General features: G+C 46.4%; 1 protein-coding gene across 2 annotated transcripts in view; it reads right to left on the reverse strand.

Annotated features, from left to right (window-relative positions):
- The window catches only part of RFX8 (regulatory factor X8), a 60,017-nt gene that overhangs the window by 20,837 nt on the left and 15,635 nt on the right, over positions 1–23,545 (reverse strand). For both annotated transcript variants that reach the window (XM_058278205.2, XM_012530351.4), the window contains exons 4-7: positions 22,450–22,527; positions 5,084–5,147; positions 926–1,036; positions 279–356 (exon numbers count right to left, since the gene is read on the reverse strand). In XM_058278205.2, coding sequence (XP_058134188.1) covers positions 279–356; positions 926–1,036; positions 5,084–5,147; positions 22,450–22,527 — 331 coding nt within the window. The remainder of the gene's footprint in view (positions 1–278; positions 357–925; positions 1,037–5,083; positions 5,148–22,449; positions 22,528–23,545) is intronic.

A 23,545-nucleotide genomic window follows, 5' to 3' on the forward strand; every position in this document is an offset into this window, starting at 1 on the left:
AAGTAGAGGTTAGACAATATTACCAATACTTCCTTCAAAATCAGTTGGAATTAGGATCTAAGAAAACTGCCAAATTCGTATGTAAAACATGTAGTTATCAATATTAGCATTTCCAAATTATTAAACCGAATGCCAGTATCACCTTCAAGGACTTACTAGCTTCATTATAAGCACTTCGGTGCTTTTGTATTGCCACTAGACATCCTCTGAGTGGTCAACTGAGGTAAAATGGTTAATAATAAGTCATAAATGCTTGTATTTTATAGATAAAACCCTACCCTCTCAAGTTCTTGGTTCCTCACAGTTTGTAAAATATCTTGACAATGATTGCAGTATTCATCAGCAAGCAAGGCCATCTAGGAAGGATATGGAAAATTATTTCAGCTTGCAGGTCACTTCAAGAATTAATTGATCCTCAAAGACTTTTCTGAAGCCTTCAAAGGCTGCTCTTGTTGCAATACAGATGTGGCAAAAGATGGGCCATTGGGCCACAAGGTCCTTTACTTATGTGGAGTGAGGCATGCACTGGCCTATAATCTATGCAGCTTCAATTTCAGGGTCATAACTCACATATTTCAGGGTCTGTCCCACCACTACAAAGGTCACCAACCTTTAACACCACCCCCCTCCATATTCCTCAGCTGCAGTTTCTAGAAAACACAAAGATCTGTTCCCTTCTGTGTCATGAGGAACCCTCACTCCAGAAGGGCCCCCACGGAGCCTCTCTCGGGGACATGAGCGGAAGACCTGACATTCCCCTCACCACCAAGCCCCCCGGAGGGAGTGGTGGTCCTCAGAGGTCTGGGATAAGGCAGATACTCCTCCCTCCCGCATAACCAGGACCAAAGGCAAAACGAGGAGACCCTTACTGCCCTCAAGCTCGCAAGGCGTGGGAAGCTGTTTGCCCCCAGGTGTGCAAACCTACCATTTTAAAGGAGTATTTCTTTGCCAGTTCTTGCTCCCAAAATGGACATCTCCTGAAGTCAGATAAAGGGGATCCAACTAGGTCTGTCTTAATCAGCGAATGAGTTTCAAACTAGAAATCATTTACACAACGGATTATTTCTTTAAAATAAATGGCATTTTCGGGCATATAAACCATGTCATCATAACAATGCTACTAAAAGTTAATGTTCTATGTAGGCTTTCATCCATCATTCTGTACACATTACCGCTCCTAACAACCACCCTTCCAGATGACTCCAACCACCCTCTACTCTATAATTCTGTGAACTGTGGTCATTGGGGAGGGGGTGTTAAAATTAAATATATTATCCAAAGATACCAGTCTTAGGGTCATGCACTATAAGTACTACACTGTACAGTACAGTAAAAATCTTTGTCCAAATACATTCCTACAACCTTTGCCCATATAACTGCTCTTCCTTGAAATAAAACCATATCCTGTCTGGGTCATCATGACTATATCTAGTGAAATGGTTAGTTGTATTAGCAATCTAGGGGTCATGATTTTTACAAGGAAAACTGTGTTCTTCTTTTAGAAGAACAAATTACTGAACGAAAAGACATTGATGTCAAAGAGGGAAATGAGAAGAGGAGAGAAAGCAAATTCAGCCTAAGTCCCTTGGCGCTGCCCAAGCTCTTGCCCCATTGGATCAAGGGAAGGCATGGTGTTCCTGGTCTGAAAACGTGTATAGACTGCATTTTAAATTATTCCTTCAGGAGTTTCCCAGCCTTCTGTTGAATAAGTTCCATTGCTTTAAAGTAGATGAAATGATCCATTCAAGTTGAAAATTGAGCTGCAAAGTTTGTCATGTTGAACTATGACTTGCCCAAGTGTTCTCTTTTTCACCCTTGTCCAACCACATGGGTCACTCTGTGACAGCTCAGTTCCAAGGCCAGGGTTTCATCCTTATCTTTGTCAGTTCCTACCCTCTCTGAGGCTTACTAAACCGGTCACGTCATCTTTCCTAGCAGAATCGTCAACATGCATTTGTTGGATATTCCTGAGGGCAGAGTGGCTCTTTCGAGCACCTGTCGCCCCCCTTGGTGATAACAGTGGCTCTCAGTTACCATCCCACACAGCCTGTGCAACCTAGAGATCAGGCACCACTGGGCCGCCTCCTCCTCCATTATCAGCCCAGGAGCACTGAGAACTATGGGAGTTTAGGGAATGGGCTCAACAATCTTCTCAGTCTCCCAAAATCTAAATCTGGTTCTTAACACTTTTGTGGTCCTGAATCCCTTTGAGATGAAGGCAATTGGCCTTCTCCCTGGGACAAAATGTACATTATGCACTTAATTTTTTGCCAAGCTGTATTAGCAATCTAGGGGTCATAATTTTTGCAAGGAAAATGTGTTCTTCTTTTAGAAGAACAAACTACTGAACGGGAAAAGATTGACATTAATGAAAACCCCCTTGTCAATATTTTTAGAATAAAATAGGAGTATAAATGTGTAAATAAATACACAGATTAACGGTAAGAAAGATGACAACTCAAAGGGCTGGGTGCTGTCAAGCCTCATTGCCACCACTTTAGAATATTGGCTTCATCTGGGGTCATCTGATGGCTAGCACTTCTCTAGTCTGTGGGTCTTGTGGACGCTCAGGCTGGTCATCCAGAAGGATGGGGCTATTTCCTGGGATTCACTGGCCTGGCCATCAGTAAAGAATCCTCAATTCCAACTCTGGACCAGCCTTTCTCACTGCAAAACCCTAAGAACATCCTATTGTCTGAGCTACACTTGGACCTTCTGGGTTCATCAATGTCCTCCTAATACTTTGATTTGTTATTATCAAAGCCAACATTTCTCAAAATGTGGTTCCCAAGACCATCTACATCAGAATCCCTTGGGAAGTTGGGTTCCATATCCCTGGGTGACTGGGTGACACCAGAAATCTCTCATTTCTGGTGTCACCAGATTTTTATGTATACTCAAGTTGAGACTGCAGCTCTAAGCAGACTGCTCCTTGTCTAACTCTGCAGACATCTCTACATTTCAACATGGCAAATACGTCACAATTTTGCCAGTTTGGAAGAAGCCATTAGGCAATAAAGCCCTGGGATATTTAAGAAATGTTTCTAAGGAGAAGTATCCTATTAGAAAAAAATAATAGAAAGCAAATTCATGAATTCCTGAAGTCAATTTACTCAGGGTTTTTCCTCCTTAGAAATGACAATAATTCCTTCATTAATAACTGAAAAGAATGGATTTCCACAAACAATATTTTAATAATTATGAATTACCTTTTCCTTGCAACTTATCCAAAGATCTAAAGTGAAAATACGGTACAGAGCAACTCAAGTCTGAATTTTTCCTACCAAGGAGAAGGCATTCAGGAAATGGCTAAAGGAGTCCGAGGGATTCTTGTGCCAGAGAAATCATTCAGCAAAATGAAAAAGGAGAAGGTGAGAAACTCTATTTAGAGTTTCCAGACACTATTAAACATAGTTTACAATAGATCCAAGAAATGTCATTGGAATTAATATCATTTATTTATTCAACCAATGTTCATCGAGCATGTATCATGTGCCAGGCCCTGGGGACGTGGTGGGGGCCGGATCACCTTCCAGCATCGGCAGGTTCATCCAGGCACCATCTGCCTCATCTGAGTTGCTCCATCATTTCCCCTGGATGTCTTTTGGCCTTCCTACATCCTTGAAGACACCGCTCCCAGAATTTTCACCCCTACGGCAATCTATCTTGTCATTCTCCTTCTGTAGCTACCTCCACAGTATCCTACAATCTCTTAGACCAAATCCAAATTCCTCAGCCTGGCCTTGACTAACTTGCCATGATCTGGAACTTTCCACCTATTTCCCCCAGACATTCTCACCCCTAGCTCTTCCATCCTGCTCACAACTCATAGCCACCTCCCAGCTCCAAGGTAAGCACCACCCTCGGGTGTGTTTAGGAACTCTCTCCTAAAAGAGCTGAATGACCCCTCAAGAGCCAAGTGCTGGGAAGAATAATAGTCCCAAAGATGACAAGGCCCTGGTCCCCGAACACTGTGGGTGTACCTCACATGGCAAAAGGGACTCTGCACATTGACTGAGGAGAAGGGCCTCGAAATGGGAGGATGAGCCTGGTGGGCCCATTCTAATCACATGAGTTCTTACAAGCAGAAAGCTTTTCCCAGCTCCAGAGAACAAGAGGGATGGCAGTGAGAGAAGCTCTCCACCTGCCTGTGCTGGCTTTGGATGGGGGAAGGGGCCATGAGCCAAGAAGGAGGCCGGTCACCAGAAGCTGGAAAAGGACAGGACACAGATTCTCCCTAGAGCTTCCAGAAAGGAATGCAGCCCTGGGTTTCAGCCCATTGAGACCTAGGTCAGACTTATGGCCTATGGAACTGAAAGAAAATAAATCTGTGTGGTTGGCAGCCCCCAGTGGTGTGGTGATTTGTTAAAGTGGCAACGGGGAGCTACCACAGGTCACATCTTCCACGAAGCCTTGCCACCATGAGCTTTCCCCCTCCCTCCCTCCCTCTTTCCTTCTGTTGACTTCTCAAACCACCTATAGCCTGCACTGGTCATTTAAAAGTTACTTCGTGTTTATCTTAGTCCCCCCAACTCGGAAGCTGCACTCCCTTTAAATGTAGGGAGCATGTGTGTGTGTGTGTTGATTTTCTCTTTTCTTTCATACTCCATTCAGCCCTCAAGGGTGCTGGTCACAGAACAGGTTTTTAAAAGATGGTCCATGGAATAACACTCGTCCATGAGACAGTGTCAAAATACTATTGTGTCCTCATGATCAACTGAAGTAAAATTCAACTCATGCGTCATAGACTTAGCAGTTTCGGTGTCCTCATTCAAAGAGCCAAGACTGTACTATTGACACTTTCAGACAAATTTATTGTTAACAACCCCTACATCCTTTTGGATTTTAGCTAAAGAAATAAGCAGCGAGTGTGCGGTTAAGCAGTAAGCTCCTTGGGGTCAGGGACCACACATGTGTCAGCACAGCACGTGGCAAGCCATGGGCACTCAACTATGGTTGAATGAGCGAATGGCCAAGGGCTACCCATAACAAGAAGACATGCAGGAACCTAGCTGAATCTAATTAAGCAATTACTGTATATTGCTGGGTCCATTATAGTAAATCTATTTTATGCAACACTCACTGTTCCTTCTTGTTGGGTAATGCTGTTATAATCAGTCAAGTTTTCAAGGGCAACAACATTTCCACTGTGACAGAAGAGAAAAACATAGAAATAATTTTAGCAAAACACCTGTTTCTGAGCAAAAGAAATGATTTAGGTTATTTATACAGGGTATTACTTTTATTTTAAAACATTCCTCCACGTTTTTCTTCACAACTGGTGATTATCACCTGCTCGGAGTTTTTTAAAAATCCATTTCTGTAACTGGGACAACCACATATTTATTTTTCAAGTTTTATTCCTTCAGAAGCAAGGGTATGATATAATCACGGGTAGAATTTGCTCTCGTGAGAAAAGAAAAATCATCCTGGAAATAAAATTGTTTTACTTTCTGATTTCTGGGCTTTTGAAAACGGGCAATTCAGAAGCAATAATATCCTCTGAGTAGAGCTGGCAGAGCCCCTTCGCGGGGTGGGAAAACGGGTGATTGATAGAGAGGTATCAGCTCCCATGCCTCTTGGACTAAAATATAGTAACAGAGACACTTATGTACAATGGAGAACAGACTCTGTCCCGTCCATTTTCCCTTTCAATATGGGCATTTGAGAAACCCGGAGCTCAGGGCCCCACCTTTGCATCCTCCAGCGGCCCGGGGCGGGGGGAGCGCCTCCTTCCCACGTTTCCCCAGAGAGGTGGCTGAGCTGACACAGGTGTGCCTCTGCGGCCGCACTAACCACTCCAAGCCAACACACATCCTCACACTGGACGGTTTCAACGTTGTGTAAGCAAAAAGAGAACAGTAAAGCTGCAGACCAGGGCTCTGCATCTGGAAGCCAAGGTAAGGGCAGTTAAGGCCAGGATTGTCTGAGCACAGTGAGAATTGGAAGGGAGGTAGAGGAAAACAGCTTCCATCAAAAGTAGACGAGTCTATATTCCCACTTAGCTTCTCAAAAGCCCCAAGAAGCTATCTTCTGAAGGGCTTTATCAGTTCATTCTCCAACCCGAGACATGGAAAATTGGGCAGAATACTTGATATCCAGTTGATAACAGATTTGGGATCTGAAGACAGACCTAGGAGAAAAACACGCCCTTCATCTTCAACAAGAAGTTGTTATCACAACAGAAATTTTGCCTTGGACTTTCCAATGGCAAGACGGTTGCAGGATATGGGGCCAGTTCAACCTCGAGGTATATATGCATAAACCCTTCACATAGGATGATGGGGCACGCAAGGGGAGAGAAAGGCGAAGAATTTGAAATGCTTTAGGATTTTTATTTGTCATGGGTAGGTATGACAATGATGGTATTCTCCAAGTGAAATTCAGAAAAATCTCCTTGCCATAGGTTCAGGGACATTGTATCAAAAAAATCAATAACTATGGAATAAACATTTCAAAGAAATGTCCAAGTAAAGAAAGTTCAGTAAATAAAGGGGTATTAGAAAAGGAATTTAGTCAGAAAAATATGGTCATGAGCACTTAGAGATGCCTTAAAAATCAATGCTGAGGGAAGCAGATGTGGCTCAAGCAACCGGGCTCCCATCTACCGTTTAGGAGGTCCAGGCTGCAATACCCAGGGCCTCCTGGTGAGGGCGAGCTGGCCCGGGTGGTGAGCTGGCCCATGCGGAGTGCTGGCCTGCATGAAGTGCTGCCCTTTGCAGGAGTACTGGCCCACGTGGAGAGCTGGCACAGCAAGATGACACAACAAAAAGAGACACGGAGGAGAGACAATAAGAGATTCAGCGGAACAGGCAGCTGCGGTGGCGCAAGGGAATGATCACCTCTCTCCCACTCTGGAAGGTCCCAGGATCTGTTCCCAGAGCTGCCTAATGAGAATACAAGCAGACACAGAAGAACACACAGCACATGGACACAGAGAGAAGACAATGGAGGGAGGGGGGAGAAATAAATACATAAAATCTTAAAAAAAAAAAAAAAAAATTCACGGTGAGAATTGCCCCAACTAAATAGGAAGGAGAATAATTTCCCTACAATTCCACATCATGTTAATATGCTATTCCTAATATGTTTTCTTTGGAAAATAAATACAAGAGCATGGTATGAATGTCCTAAGATCTAGCCATCCATCCATCCATCCATTTCCTACTCCTTCATCAGATATTTATTACCTACTATAGGTCAGACATTGTGCTAAGCCCTGGCTGACATAGCTGTCCTCATGGAGGTTATAGCCTACAGGAAAGATGCGACACAAATGATTTCAAAGACTTTGGTGAGGGTTATGACTCCTGAAGTACAGGGTGTTATGGGAACGTGTTGAACTACTCTCTCCATGCCTGTAACCTGGCAGCTCAGAAAGCCCAGGAGAGCTTTGTGCCGGATTAGTTAGCACGGCCTGGTTGATCCTACCACAATGCCACCCTTGGACAGCACTTTCCCTGCGGCCAGCGATCCTCAAAGGACACTTCCACGCATACTCAGAAACAGGAAGCGGGAAGCCTGAAGGCCTGGTTTTGGATTTCAAGGAATGACAACCAAGAGCCTCCACCTTATCACTCACCCTCTCCCCAGACTCTGGTAGCTTTGGAGCCACTCAACTGTATAAAGCACGAGTTTCAGGTTTTAAATGAACGGCCCAAGTTTGAGGCACCTATCCAATGCAGAACAAGCGTTCCCCTCACAGCCGTGAGGGGCCCCTGCTCTCCTTCTCAGTCTCAGGGAGCCTGAGCGGGAACTCACCGCGCTGAGGGGCCTGTTGCATGAACGCAAATGGGGGCAGCTATGTTATTTTTTAGCATTTAATTGGGGGCGCGGTATGCATTGGAACAACAGTAGTGTGATGAGAGAAAATGTTTCAATCTTGTGGAGAGGAGGAGGCATAAGTGAAAAAAATAAAATACTCTCTCTGCGCGGCCAGACCATGCCAGCTTGCCCGCTCAGGTGGCGGGGGTGCCTCTCACAGCCCCTGGGAAAGCCCTACTTGAAGTCGGCCGCTCACAACCCAGGCCAGCATGTCAAAGTGATGGGACCTATCTATTTCTTTCTAAAAATTATCTAGTCTCAGAGGGCCCATGCAAACAAAGATAAATAAAAATATGCATGAGTTAGAGGAGGCAAAATTAAAAGTCAGGCTAGAGGCAGGGAAACAGAGAAGTGCAGTGGGGGCACCAGGCTCTCCACGAGCTGGGGGACCCTGGGAGAGCCCCTCTAAGGGCCGCAGTGGATTGGGCAGATGCGGACGGAGCGAACTTGGGCTGCACTTGAACTCTGCAGGTAGGCAGGTCTGGGGCTGGGAGGGAGGCCGTGGTGGGCAGGGTCTCCTTCCAGGGCGCCCTCTCCCCTGCTCTGGGCTTGTCTCCTCCAGTGGAAGGTGCCAGCGGGGCGAGGCCAGAGCTCGACTTGGGGTGATGGAGCCAGGAAGAATCTGCCAGAGCCCAGCCAGGGCTGAGCCACTTCCCATGTGCGATTCAGACCTTTGGGACATTTATTAGATGGTGGCCAAAGGCACCGTCGCCGCTAAAATGGGGCTCAAATCAAACCACACAAAGCAGCCAGGGCTGGCCTTGCTGGGAAGAAGGACTTCCAGGCCAAATGGAGGTCTCAGACCCCCACCTGCTCTCTGAGCCCGGAGATGCTCCGATCCCGACATCGGAGAAAAGGGCTAACGCCCGCGGCGAGGACTGCAGAGGGCATCTGCCCCCGCCGCGAAACCATTCGGGCTCCCTGGTGGCCACCTCCCAGCTCCTGCTCCACGACGCCCAGCAGGTGGGGCCTATCTAGCCTGTCAAAGCAGCGGATGGGATTTGCTGGCCCCCAGATCCTCTGCAGCACAAGGAACCTAGAACCTTTGCTCGCACGTGGGCCCAGAGTCCCTCCAGGCTTACAAGCTGCTTTCATGGGGGCGGAGGGCAGGGAGGCCCCATCTCCTCCGGTACCTGCAAGCTTTCCACTCCACTTGGTGCTATGGAGACAGTGCATGAGAACCACGTTTCGCTTGAATTAGTTTTTATGATCAATTTGGCTAAAGAAGAGTACAGTGCAAAGAGAACCGAGGCATGGCTATAGGGCACACGACTCATCATTTTTCCCCCATAACATCCATCTGATAGAATGGTTAGCTTAATATGTGTGGTGTTTACCCCCGTTTTTATTTTCTTTTGCATTTAGCTCCCTTTTCAGTCTAACTACAATTTGCATCCACATTCTCAGGTTTTGACATCATTTGTCATTAACCCAGACTTTCATTTACATCATTTTGGCATCGTAATTTGCCCTCGCAAATCTAACCGCAGTGAAACAACTTGAAGCAATTACAAAGGTAAGAGGATAAAAATGTAATAAAATCTAATTCGTGTCCTATACTTGTTTCACGCCAGATTTCAGGGCAGAGGTGCTTCATCTTCCAGGCACTAAAGGATCTAATTTCAGTTCTTCCTCAAAGCAGATGAAATAATTATTTTGGTTTTGATGGGGAAAAGATACGCATAACTTGATGAATATTTTTATATATAAGTGAAAATAGTAAACATACGTATGTATTTATATAAGGACACGTGTCATTATTGTTGCATAAAAGCTCTATTTAATACCTTTTGATTATACTAATAATACTAACCACTAATAAACATTGACCACTTATTCATTGCTATGTGCTTTCCTTGTTTTATCCCAATTCTCCCAACAACCCTTTAGGTAGGTGGTTGATAATGAATTATTATCCCATATTTCAGATGGGAAAACCCAGCTTTGACTTCAGAGCTCCAGCTTTCTTACCTGCTCTACTAATCTGTCTTGTAAGATACATACATGTGTGAGAAACAAAAAACAATGTTCACGAGAAGCACAAAATAAACCTTTTTTTTTTTTTTTATCAATTTAGAGCAGACAGAACCATCTTATTCGACCTCGTGTGCTGAGTTTCTGGTCGTTTCTGCAGTGAGGGCAGCTGCTCTTAGGGCACTGCACTGACCCTGACCTTGTGTAGCCTGGACCGGAGGAACCAAGTGATTGCAAATTGATGACCCGGGGGACATCTTTGGAAGGGTCAAAAGTGTGTCATTCATGATCATCCTCTTGAAGCAAAACCCAGCAACTTCCAGCTGGAAGTCAAGCTTCACGGGCAGCCAGCAAGTAACTCTGTGCATTGGAATGGGCATCTCTCTGCCGGTGCCAGCAAATTAGGGATACTGTATCAAATGATATCGCTCCCCACATAGGGGGCTTAGGCTCGGTGCCTGCCTTTAAAACCTTTCCCAAGCACGGTGCAATCTAGGGCTTAATTTTCCACATACATGTTTTTTAAGCTGCTCTACAATAACCAGGCAGCGCATGTTTTTCAACCTTAACAAGTTCTAACCAGCCCTGAAAACCATAGGGTGGACAGGGCCAAAAATCAGGTTGCAACTTGGTCACCTCATTAGAACCTCAGAGTTGGGCTCCCTGGGGCTGTCCAGGCCCTGGCAGGGGTCCTGGCCCCTGCTCGAAGCCCCTCCCTCTGCAGGCACCATGACCTCTGTGACATCCCCAGGTTTGTGGCGCCCGCAATGGCCGGCCAACGGCTCCCCTTCAGCTCGCTTTCCTCGAGGGTGGTGCAGCCGGAAAGATGAACTTGGCGTGTTCTGCTTTGTCGGCACAAACCAGGCAGCTGCGGGCCCTGGACCCGCCGAGGCTGCCCGAGCTCCAGGGCTGGCAAGAGAACAAAGGAATGGGAGAACAAAGGCGAGGAGTGGGGAAGGCACGATTCTAGAAGCTTTTTAGAGGCCTTTAACACGCTAAGTTGGAAAAGTTTCCTGTGTGTTAGGGGCGAGCTGAGGGCAAGGGTTTGTTTCCAGGTATCCTGAAGAGAAACCTAAGACTGTACAACTGATTTCAGCATTGACTTTGGGTGGAGTGGGAGCGAATCTATTGGAAGATGACAAAAGATTTTCTTTGATATGTGATAACCAGGGATTTTGCCTAAGAGGCAGAGAATAAAGATGGTCAAGCAGAGAAATTTCTCTTGATGTGATCGCGCGCACACACACACACACACACACACACACACGACATGCCTCCTCCCCCGGCCCCATCCCAGGCGGTGATAAAGTATTTTATACTTGGCTTCACTTCTCCAGTGAGTTCCTCCTTCAGCAGTTATGCCCAGGTCTAGCCTCAGTCTGGCTGCAGCTGAACTGGACCAGAACCTGGGAGCACCAATCCCTATAAAACGATGCTACCCTTGAGAGGGGAGTGGGGAGGGAAAATGGTCTGGACTTTTTCATATGGCACCCATGGCACATTTAGAGTAATTTTCTTTAAAAAACAAAATAGCCTCAAGCTGTGCTTTTGTTTTAAAAAGCAAACTTTGGTCTCTCAGTTCAGAGCATAACGCTGCCTCAGCAGTTTTTAGGGAGACTCACTGCAACGCCCCGCCCCACCCCAGGAAAAAGGAACTTTCTAGATGCAGCAGGAGGCAGCACCCCCAGATCCACTCTCAGTCCCCTCGCCAGGTGTCCACGCCGGTGAGCCCTCTGTGCTGCTGTCCCCTGGGCCCCTCCGGCAGCCTCAGCGAGCACCCGCCCTGCCCTAGCACCCCAGGGAGGGACTGGGATCCCAGTTTCCCAGACTCCTTGGGCATCGGCATTCCTTAACTGGTGGGCTTTGGCAGTGGCAAGATGGGAGAAATGAGGAGGAGCGAGGGACTTCTTTTGAGACTTTCTTTTCATTGGCCTATATACTTCTTTGAAGTACTTGGTGATGGGGCGATGGGGAAGCAAAATCTCCCCGTGCCTGGTTCTTGGCCACGTCTCTATACTGAGGTTTTCATTGGTGTTTCCATTTCTTTATGTAACACAAGGTCAAAAAAGAAAAAAGACAAGATGCTCCTGAACAGCCTGGGCACAGCTGAGGACTCAGAGTGTCCCACGGCGAGGCTCTGAGCAAGACACACTCTTTTTACAAACCAAAAACTCAGACTCCTAATCCCGCCTTAAATATCAGTAGGGGAGTTTTTGTTCCTTGGGGCCCCCATTGCCTTGCCATGTACTAAAATGCCCTCTTCATGGAGGTATTCCACTTCAGGGAACTAAAAAATACTCATCTATGGGTCTGCTGGGTGAGTGGGGCTGGGGCGTCACCTCTGGGTTTTAAACCCAAGAGAACTCCTGCTTTTAAAAACCACTTGTAAAAATGCTCTCTAAGCAGCTGCAGCTGCTCACCCACTGGGCTGCCCAGATTACTTCCAGGTGTGCGGCTCGCCTGGCCTTCGGCAAACTTGCCTCCTTGTGTTCGTGAATCCCTCTCCCTCCCGATAGGGACAGACCATCCGACAATGCGTGTGTCTCCAGCGGAAGAACAACAGTGCGCCCAGGTCAACTTGAACGCAAATGAAAGTGTCAGGAGAGTGCTGTGAAAGAAAGGATAACTTGGGACTCTGACTTTGAGGGGATGGACGTGGGCATGGAAAACTATGATAACAGGACAGTGGGAGATGAAAGGGATGCTTCGTGGTATCTTTTATTTTTTTCTGGCTTGCAGGAGTACACGTGATTTATTATTTTTAAATGAAAAATTTCTTGAGATGATGGTAGATTTACCTGCAGTTGTAAGAAAGAACTTGGAGAGATCCCTCCTACACTCTGCGCAGCTCTCCCCTAGCAGCAACACTGTGCAAAACTGAAGTAGAATATCACAACCGAGATACCGACACTGCTACAACCCACTGACCTGATTCAATATTTCCTGTCTGATGGCAACTCATTTGTGAGTGTGTGTCTGTGTATTACGTTCTACACAATTTTACCACCTGCGTAGGTCTGTGTATCTACCCCTACAGCCAAGATGTTGAATCCATTCCAATGGCATAAGGACCCCTTCAATTAAGCCCTTTCATAACCACACCCACCTCCTGTCCTAAAACCCCCAGGTCCCTCATCCCTGGCAACCACGAATCTGGCCTCTATTTCAAAAATTTTGTTATTTCAAAATGTCATATAAATGGAATTATCCAGAGGTAGGCTTCTCGGCTCTGATTCTTCTCACTGAGCATTCTCCCTGGAGAGTCACCCAGGCTGTTGCATGCATTGATAGTTTGCCCTTTTCATTGTTGAGTAGTATTCCATGCCAGGGATGGACCATGGTTTACTGGGCCCTTTACCTGTTGAAGGATATCAGGGCTGAATCCAGTTTTTGACTGTTCCAACTAAAGCTGCTACAAACACTCAAGTGCAGGTGTTTGAGTGGATATCAATTTCCATTACTCTGTGATAAACACTCAAGAGTGTAGCTTTCCTTTTATGGATTGTGCCTTGGAAGTCAAGTCCAAGAAATTTTTTGCTTAGCCATAGATTGTGAAGACATTCTCCTTTTTTTAATGGTCAAAAAGCTTATATTTAGCATGAGCCAGCTGGACTCATTTAGATGATTCCAATTTTGTTGACAACATCCAAAGCATCGGAGCCAGGAGCCAGTCGAACATGTGCCGCCTTCTCTCCATCAGGCCTGATCAGGGTGCTGACCTTGGCCACCTCAAGGTCATGGAGCTTCTTCAAGCCTGTTTGATCTGGTGCTTGTGGCCCTGACAGCCACAATGAACACAGTGCGTTGTCTTCTGTCTTCTTCATGGCCGACTCAGTGGTCAGGGGAACTTGATGATGGCGCAGCGGTCAACCGCGTTTCTCCTGGGCATGCTTTTCTGAGGATATTTGCACTGTCTCCTGAGATGCAGCGTCTCAGGCCGCCGTAAGGTGGGTGACGTGCGGATCTTCTTTTTTCCTGTGGCTGTGGATGCCTTTCAGTCCTACCTTCTTGGCTTTCAAAGCTTTTGCTTTGGCTTCAGTTTTGGAAGGGGCAAGGGGTTCCTTCTTCACTTTTGGCGCCATTTTTGTGAAAAGCATTTCCTATTTTTTAAGTTTAATATTTAAGTCTATGACCTGTTTTGAGCTGAAGGTTGTATAAGGTGTGAGGTTTAGGTTGTGGTTGATTATATTTGCCTCTAGATGTCCAATTGCTCCAACATAATTTGTTGAAAAAGAATACCCTTCCTCCATGGACTTACTTCTGCCTCTTGGTTCAAACTCAGTTGGGTATACTTGTGCAGTCTACTTCTGGATTCTTTACTCTACTCCAATATCAGTGTGTCTATCCCTCCAGCAGAACCACACCATGCTGCTTTCTGGAGCCACAGAGCATGCCTTCGTATCGGGCAGAGTCATTCCTCCCATTTTATTCTTCTTTACCAACATTGTTTGAGCTATTCTTGGGACTGCAATTTCCATATCACTTTTAGAATAAACTTGCCTATGTCTACAAAAATCCTTGCTGAGATTTCTTTTTAAGGACCTCATTGATGTATAATACACATATCATATAATTCGCCCATTTAAAGAGTACAATTCAGTGATGTTTTTGTGTCATTTATTTATTTTTTGTCATTTTGGGTTTTTTAGTGTATTCCCCAGGGTTGTACAGCTGTGCAGAAAAGAGATGAACACAGCAGTCCTGGGACTGCTTTCCTTAGAAGGGCCTGCCTCCTTGAGCTGGCCTTGGCTGGCACCTGGGAACTTGGCTCAATGAGGGTTCCCAGGTAGCACTTCACTGATAAGGTGGTTCACTGGACCTAGAGCCTTTGGCAACAGTAAGTTTATGCTGGGCAGCTCTTACTTCTGGAGGTCTGCGATTTTGGTACAGTCTAGGCAAAGAGCACCTCTGTGATCAGTCCCAATAAAAGTCTTGGGCCCCAAATTTCTAATGGGAATTCTCCAGGCAGAAACATGACATGCGTGAAAATTTTTGTTGGAAACAATGTGCTCCGTGGGACCCCTCCCAGGAGGGAGGGAGCATAAGGACACCTGCCTGTGATCCCTCCAGACCCCGCCTCTTTTTCCTTATGATTGCCCATGGATTCCCAACTACGTCGCTGCAATATATCTCAGCCAAGAGTCCAATGTGCTGAGTCCCATGAATTCCTCTACAGAATCTCCAAATGCTGGGTTGGTCTTGGGGCTTCCCCAAACACTGATGGCCAGTAGTGCAATTTGCTAGAACAACCCCAACTCATCGAAATATGGCTACAGTCTTATTTGGGCAAAGGAAACCAAGGCTTGGTTATTTAGCATGCATGCATGTGGGATCCTTCTGTCTTCCTGGTGGATTGATTCTGTTATTATCATATAATGTGCCTTCTTTTCTCTAGTAATTTTCTTTGCTCTGAAGTCTACTTTTTAGCTATTATCATACCTACTTCTGCTGTTTTGTTTTTTTTTTTAATTATTTGCATAGTACATCTTTCTCCTTTTTTTACTTTCAATCTACCTGAAATGAACTTTTTGTCAATGGCATATAGTTGGGTCATGGTTGTTTTTTTATATTTTATTTCATTTTATTTTTATCTTCTGTGCCGATCTCTGTCTTTTGATGGGTGAACTTTGATAATTTACACTTTAGACAGTTATTGCTATGTTAGCACTTAAGTATGCCATTTTAGTATGTTTTCTGTTTGTTCCTTTTGGTTCTTGTTCCTCTGTTTCTCTTTTCTTACCTTCCTGAGAGTTATTTGAAATGTTTGGGATTCCCTCTTGATTTCATGTGCGTCTATCTCCTTGTGCAGTTTTCATAGTGGTTGCTCTGAGTAGTACAATACACACATGCGCTTTATCACAGGCTACAGGGGTCAACATTCTACCACCTCTAGTGAGGTGCGGGCACCTCGGTGCCCTTTAGAGCCCTGTACTTTCTCCACTTTTAAATCTCATTGTCTATAGAGTATCAGATGATTTTTGTTTCAATTATCAAACATGATTTATAAAACTCATTAGGCAAAGGACAGTCTATAGAATTAACCCACACTTCTGCTCTTCCTCTTGTTTCTTCTCCTCTCCTGATGCTCCGAGATTCCTTCTTTTAGCATTTCCTTTCCTTTTGAAGAACTTTCAGCCAGTCTAAAAGGATAGGGCTGCTCGTGGCAAATTCTTTTAGTTTTCCTTTGAGCGTGTGTGGCCGCTTCATCCCTGAAAGGCCCTTTCACTGGACATAGAGTTCATGGTTGACGGTTCTTTCCTCTCAGCTCCTGAAAAATGCCGTGCGGCTGCCCTCTGGCCTCCGCAGCTTCAGAGGACAAATCTGCTGACCTTTGAACCGATATTACTGACAGACAATATGTCGTTTCTCGGGCTGATTTCACGATACCTTTTTTTGGCTTTAGTGTTCAGAAGTTTCGTTTTCACAGCCTTTGTGGGGACGCTTTGGTCGTTGGGTTCACTTGTGCCGCCGGTTCTCCTCCCGGTCTTGGCTGGGGCGAGCTGAGTGGGTGGGGGTGCTGTCCCCAGCCTGGCAGGGGCTGTCCTCAGGGTGCGAGGGGCTCGCTCCTGGCGCCCCCAGCGGGCTCTGGGTCGGGAGTTAAAGAGGCTTCCCTAACCGGCTGCCACTACAGCGGGCTCTCTCTCGCTGGGTCGGCGCATCCTCCTCGCATCTTGAGGCACAAAAGAGCAGTCTTGGGCCCAGCAAGGAAGGGGAGGCTCCCCCTGCCATTTATTTTTGGCAGGACTTCCTACGGATTTGCCTTGCCTTTGTCAGAGGGACCCCGTTGGACCTGGGGGAGGAATGAGCTCCTGGGCTGCCTCTTGCTGGGTTAGGGCGGGGATCACTTGGCCTGGGGGCCGTATTAATCAGCCAAAGGGGTGCTGATGCAAAACACCAGAAACCGGTTGGTTTTTATAAAGGGTATTTATTTGGGGCAGGAGCTTACAGATACCAGGCCATGAAGCATCAGTTACTTCCCTCACCAAAGTCTATTTTCACATGTTAGAGCAAGATGGCTGCCGATGGCTGCTGGGGTTCAGGCTTCCTGGGTTCCTCTCTTCCCAGGTCCTGCTTCTCTGTGGGCTCAAGTCCTCTAGTTTCTCTACAAGGTCAGCTGTAGACTATCAAGCAAATGGCTCTGTCTCTCTCCCCAGAGCTTCTGTAATGTCTAAGGAGCCATCTCTATTCCTCTGTGTTCTTCTCCAGGCTCAGGTCCTCTCTTCCTGGACCTTGCTTCTCTTTCCTCTGTGAGCTTACTTCCCGGGACTCCAGCTTAAGGCTTCAGCATCAAACTCCAACATCAAAACTCCAACATCAAAACCCCTCAACTCTGTTCTTTGCCATGCCTTTTACCTGTGAGTCCCCACCCAACAAGGGCAGAAGACTCAACGCCCTAATGACATGGCCCAATTAAAGCCCTAATCATAACTCAATCACGCCCGGGTAGAGACCAGATCACAAACATAATCCAATATCTATTTTTGGAATTCGTAACCATTTCGAACTGCTAGAGGGGCCTTCTCGGGCTGGGGGATGCGAGCTGCCCTGCCACTGTGCTGCTCCTCCAGTCCTGGGTTCCAATCCCACTCGCTCCCTTCCCACCACCCTTCCAGGTCCTCCTTTGGTCTCTCTTGCACCATCCCCAGGACTGATAGCTGTGCTTAGCTGGGAGGGGGCGGGGAGAAATAGGCCTACACCCTCTTGTCCTGTCTGGAAGTCCCCACCATCATATTTCAACTCATTAAGCACACTTATATACTTAAACGTTCCACTCATCTTTGGTATTTATTTATAATGTATTCACTGCTTTCAAAAAGTATCTGGAGTAGCTTGTGTTAAAAATCGTGTACGGGGAATAAGCTGGTGTAGACTCGCTCTTCCCTCCCCCCTCTAAATACAACGACCCACCCTGGAGCTCCTTCCACCCTGATGGTAGAAGGGCTCGGGAAGCTGGAAGAGGCGCATGGCCGGGGCTGCAGGGCGCGACAGCGACTACGCAGTGAGCTCCCCGGGTTTGCTTTTTCTCTCTCATGTACACCCAGACTTGGGACTGGAGAGACACACACTGCAGAACCATCAACAGACGTAGACAAATAATAATAAAAATCATCACCTGTGCTCTCTAGCCAGGGGCCCCAGGGAAGGAAGGGCCACGGAGGCCTAGTGGGGGCCGCACCCCACTTCCCGCGTGGGCACGGGCAGGGGCGAGGCCCCCGGCTTCCTACTGACTGGTCTGCAGAGACTCCCTGCCTGCCACCCAATGGCGTGGCAGACCCAGGCCCACAACTCCCGCCCTGCTGCCCCACACCGGGTGGCCGGGGACCCAGGTGACTCAGGGAAGCACCATCTGCCCCTGGAGACAGCCCCAGTAGGGACTGTGTGGAAGTCCTCGTGGTGCAGAGAATGTAGCAGACCGGAAGCGCATGTGAGGCTGGGAAAACTCATCCGTCCTTGGGACCGCAGCCCCCAAAGCAGGCCAGAAGCTCCGTGCTAAGCCTAAACAAGGCAGGTGCTTGCTGACAGAGAGGATTTAACAGGCTGAGGGTCTCCTCACGTAACGAGCAGCACAATAGAAAATTACCCAGCCTACCGAGAACCAGGAAAATCACCATCTCAATGAAAGAAGTCAATCAACTGACCCCAGTACTGAGATGAAGCAGACACTGGAATTATCTGCCAAGAATTTTAAAGCAGCTATCATAAAAATGCTTCAACATGTATTGCAAATTCACTTAAACAAATGAAAATATAGAAAATCTCAGCAAAGAAAGAGTAGTAATACAAAGAACCAGATGGAAATGATAGAAGTGAAAAGTATTGAAATAAAAATCATGGACATAATACCATAAAAAAAGAACAACTCATGCATGTATGATATACCAAATACATTAAAAGCCTAGAGCAATATACTTAAAGCCTTACTGGATATTCATTATAAGCCAGATGCGGTTTGAAGCATCTTCCTTCTATCAGTCTATTTAATCCTTACGATAGCCCTATAAAGGAGATACTGGGAGATGATGTGGCTCAAGCAGTTGAGCTCCTGCTTCCCACATGGGAGGTCCTGGGTTTGGTTCCCGGTGCCTCCTAAATGAACAAACAAGTTAAACATGAAAAACCAACTCAGGGCTTTTGTGCTGGCTTCCCACACACACCACTGGGGATTCAACCCCCAGTCCCCAGTACCTCGGGGCGGGAGGGGAGTAGTACTATCGCTATCTTCATTTAATGGATGGGGAAACTGAGGCGTGGCAAGGCCACACAGCTTACCAGTGGCAGAGCCAGGCAGTCTGGTTGCAGAGCCACATGTAATATTATGCAGCATTCTGCTGCTTGGTCTAGGAGAGTTAGATTTATTTCAGTAAAAATCAAATCTCAGTGGGCCATCCCTGCCAGAGCTCCTGCCAGAGCCCCTAAGTGATCTCCCTACCCGCTCTGCCACCCCCTTGTGCCCTCACAGTCCAGTCTCAGTGGAGGAGCCAGAAGGATCTCCATTTAAAATGTAGATCAGATTGTTTCCCATACCACCCCATCCCAGTATGAGGCTCTCCAGAAACCTCCACCACTCAGAATGAAATCCCACCCCCTTCCCAACACATACAAGGTCCCTGCCTGAGTTTTCAGGTTCCTTTCTCCGCTCTCTTGCTCACTCGCCAAGCTCCACACTCAGGATTTCTTGCTCTTGTCTGCACCTGTCCCTGCCTCAGTCCCTTTGCACTTGCTTTCCTCTGTTGGAATGTCTGCCTTCCAGTTTAACCCTTGGCTGGCTCCTCCGTTCACCTTTCTGCCCAAATGGCATCTTTTCTGGGAGCCCTTTCCTGACTGCATTGTATTATCTTCAGATCACATGGCATCTTGGTCTTGTTCTTTTTTTATTGTCCGCACCCTCCACTAAACCATGACCAGAGGAGAGGTATTTTTACCCTGCTGTCAGCTGCATCACCAGCAGCTAGAACAGGGCCTGGCTTAGGGAATGAACGAACAGATAAATGAAAGGCGAGTCTATAATTTCATTACCTGACAACCAGACAGATGAACTTTTCTATTTTGCGACCTAATTTTTAAGAGGAATTGATTGCCCAGGTCCTTAAGTAAAATATATCATATAATAGACAACATTTCATCAGTATATTTCATAGATGATGAACAACAGTGTATCACTGATCATATTTCTGCTTTCTAAAATACATACACAGTATTTCTGGAAAAGTGACATTGGTAAAGGAAGGTGTCCTTAAATCTTGATGCCTAAAAAAATCTCTTTATCGGCTAAGACATAAATGTTATCTATTAACTATTAAATATTTATTGAGCACAGAATATGTGAAAAAGTGTGGGCCGCTGGGCTTATCTCTCGAATAAGCCAATGTCACCTTGTCCTTATCTTGTCCTCTCCCTTGCTGATGATAAGGTCTATCCACACTCCAAGTCCTGCAAAGACGAGCCCCTGTCTCCTGTGATACCTGAATCCCAGTGTCCTCAGGAATGGCCTCTCACACCTGCTGGGTGCCTGCCTAGTTGGCTGCTTTCCTCACGCAGGCAGGGCTTTCCAAACTGACTGCTAGCTTAGTGCTGGGAGGCAAACCGATAAATGCAGGATGGAGGACCAGCCTTTCAGGGGTGCACAGGTAGATGAGGGAGAGAATGCATTGGACGAGGAAGCTTCTAATGATAACAGAAATAAGAAGTCTCCTATCCCACGGACTCCCTCTCCTAAGTTCTCTGTTTTTGTTGGTGTAATTTCCCACCTCTGTGACTCAGGGATGAATAAGAGATGTAAGAGGAAGAGCCGGTTTGGAGCAGAACAAAATGGCCTTTCTTGGGTTGAGTTTGTGGTTTCCGTGGGGCAAGGGTGGCTGAGTCATTTTCATGCCCTTCCGTTGACATTGACTCAATCAACTGCCAAATCCAGATGACTCTGCCTTTCTGAGGTCCTTCATATCTGCCTCCTCTTTTGCTCTCTCCTTCCTAATCTTTTTTTGTTTTTTTTAAATTTAAGGAAGCTATAGATTAAATGTTAGATCAGAAATATAGGGGATTCCCATATATCCCACTCCCTCTTCCTCCCCCCACTTTCCCACATTAACAACATCCTTCATTAGTGTGGTGCATTTGTGACAACTGATGAACACATATGGAAGCATTGCACTAGCCAAGGACTATCATTGACATTTTAGTTTACACTTGGCACCACTCAATTTTATAAGTTTTGACAAAATGTGTAAAGGCCTGTACCTGTCATTTCAGTGTATGCAGGACAACTCCAATGTCCCAAAAATGCCCTAGGTGGTACCTGTTCTTCCCTCCCCGTCCCCTCGGAACCTCTGCTGGCCACTGCCTTTATGTCAATGGTACAAGCTCTTCCGTTGCTAGAAGAAGAAGAAGTCTACTCTAGTCCACAGCTGCTTTCCCCCTTCGGTTTGTCCATCCCTCAACCTTGAGGCTTTGGGGATGCGGATGCCCACCCTGCCTCTGAGGGAGAGCGGGCTTAGGTCCCATGGGGCACTAATCTATTCTTAAACCCAAGCTTTCAGTTCTTCAACAGCTATTTCAATGCCGACTCGGTTTTTCTGGACTAAACTCTGGGGACAGAAATAAGCAACCCTGTGGCGGTTTCAATGACACCACCACCCTCCATGCGAGGCACGCCTCCATCGGCCGCCGACCTTACACAAAACCCCTCCTCTCTCCACCTCGCCCAGGAGAGTTTCTGAGCAGGAAAGAGACAAATGCAGAATTGGAGGGGGCTGGAAGCTGGCTGCGTTTAGGATGAACTAGAGAGTGGAGAGGCTGAGGAAAGGGGGACCCTCTGGGAGCCACGGAAACGACCTCAGTGTAAGATGAGAGGGGCTGACAGAAAATAACCAGAGAAACTTGAAAGGAAGGCTCCTCAGGGCTTTAAAGGTGGCCGGCTGCCTCTGGCCACCGGGAGAGGGAGGAGTTGGGATGCCTTTGAGGTGACTCTTGGTACGGCCATCTATCCATATCGCAGACTGAAACAAGTCAAGAGACAGAGACAATGTGGAGGAGGATTATAAACGTGGACTTCCCTGTATCAGCAGTGGGGGCATCTAAATGGAAATGTCCCATATCTAGCAGGAGGAGAGTCTATGGGAGACTGGGATCAGGTCCGTGATAAGGATTCCAGAGCCACCCGCAGGAGGCCATCTGGGGAACACAAACAGGCTGCGGTGACTTTGGGACAGTCAGAAGAGGACCATTGGGGATCAAGGACTGAATCGTGGGAAATTGCCCTTAGTGGAGGGGGAAGAAACTGGATGACGCATAGCCCTGAGGGCTACAGAAGGTTTCCCGAACAAATGGCTACTTGCGTCAAATGGTGCGGGAAAGAGGAGAAGAATGAAAACTCAATGAAAAACAACTTTGGCAACTGGGGTGATCATCAGAATGAAAAGGATCCAAGGAAATAAACCAGAAATGGATTTTTTTGACCAATAATGATGCCAGAGGCTGAGTTCCCGCCAGGGCAAAGGGGTACTGAGTAGTGGTAATGTGTGCTGCCATCCTCAAGACAGATTTAATGGCAGAGCAACCGAAAGTCAGATACATACAACTTAAATCTGGAGAGTTTAATACTAACCAGATGTGTGATCAAGGACCAAATACCCAAATGACAGTAAATTGCGATACCTTTTTTCACTCAGAAGGTAGCAATATTGGGCATAGAAGAAAGAACTTTTCTTGATACAGATTCCATCGTAATGATACCTGGAAAATAAAAAAAAAAAAGGTCTTAAAAATCACGTCCACCTATCTCCATATTTTATGTCCAGTTGGAAGACCCAGATCAGGTCGATGAATGAGAGTTCTCGCCTGAGCTTTTCACTGGTTCCATTTATTACCAAATGTTACCAAGCCATGCAGGTGCATCGAGCACTATTAGGGTAGGCAGGCAACTTCGGGCTGCTTCATACCTATCAGACTTGAAATGGGCTGGACAACACCCTACTCTCCCAACTTGTGACACCCTAAGCTTAGAGAGATGCGAGAGGAAAAGCCTCTGTTTAAAATGAAGCAGAGGGACCCTGCTGTTCCCTCTGAGTGTGTTCTGAGAACTGGCTCTGGTTCTCAGAAAACCAGGAAAGCCTGTCCTCTGCAGAGCTGGTCCAGGCTCCCTGCAGCACACTGGAATTTCACCAAATTAATTACTGCCCACTGCTTAGTCTGGCAAACTCTTCCACTGTCTTCCTTTGTGGGAGACTGGATCATTTCCTAATTTGGCTTCAACCCCTTGTCATTGATTTCCCATCTTTATTTTATTTTATTCTATTTTATTTTATTTTGAGTTACTTGGGGCCAGGGATTGAACCCGGGACATCGTATGTGGGAAGCCGGCACTCAACCACTGAGCCACATCGGCTACCCTGATTTGGCTTTTTTGCTTGTTGTTTGTTTTTGTTTTTTCATAAGGCACTGAGAACCAAACTGGGACTTCCTATGTGGAAGATGGATACTCAACTGCTTGAGCCACATCCACTGTCCCATCTTGATTTAAAATAAGCAACAACAAATAATGATAATTGAGTGCAATTATGACTCGAGTCAGCTGATAACACTGGGATTGCCTTTTGGGTTAAAAATAATAGTCTCAGTACCCTGTAGCCCAGAAATAATTCAAATATGCTAATTAGATGGATACTTAGAAAGCGTAAAATTCTATTATTTGATGTGTTACTATTGAATATTTCAATAATTAGACATTTAAATATCTACACATTTAAAGAGT

The sequence above is a fragment of the Dasypus novemcinctus genome, chromosome 17 (assembly GCF_030445035.2).
Source record: "Dasypus novemcinctus isolate mDasNov1 chromosome 17, mDasNov1.1.hap2, whole genome shotgun sequence".
Taxonomy (NCBI): Eukaryota; Metazoa; Chordata; class Mammalia; order Cingulata; family Dasypodidae; genus Dasypus; species Dasypus novemcinctus.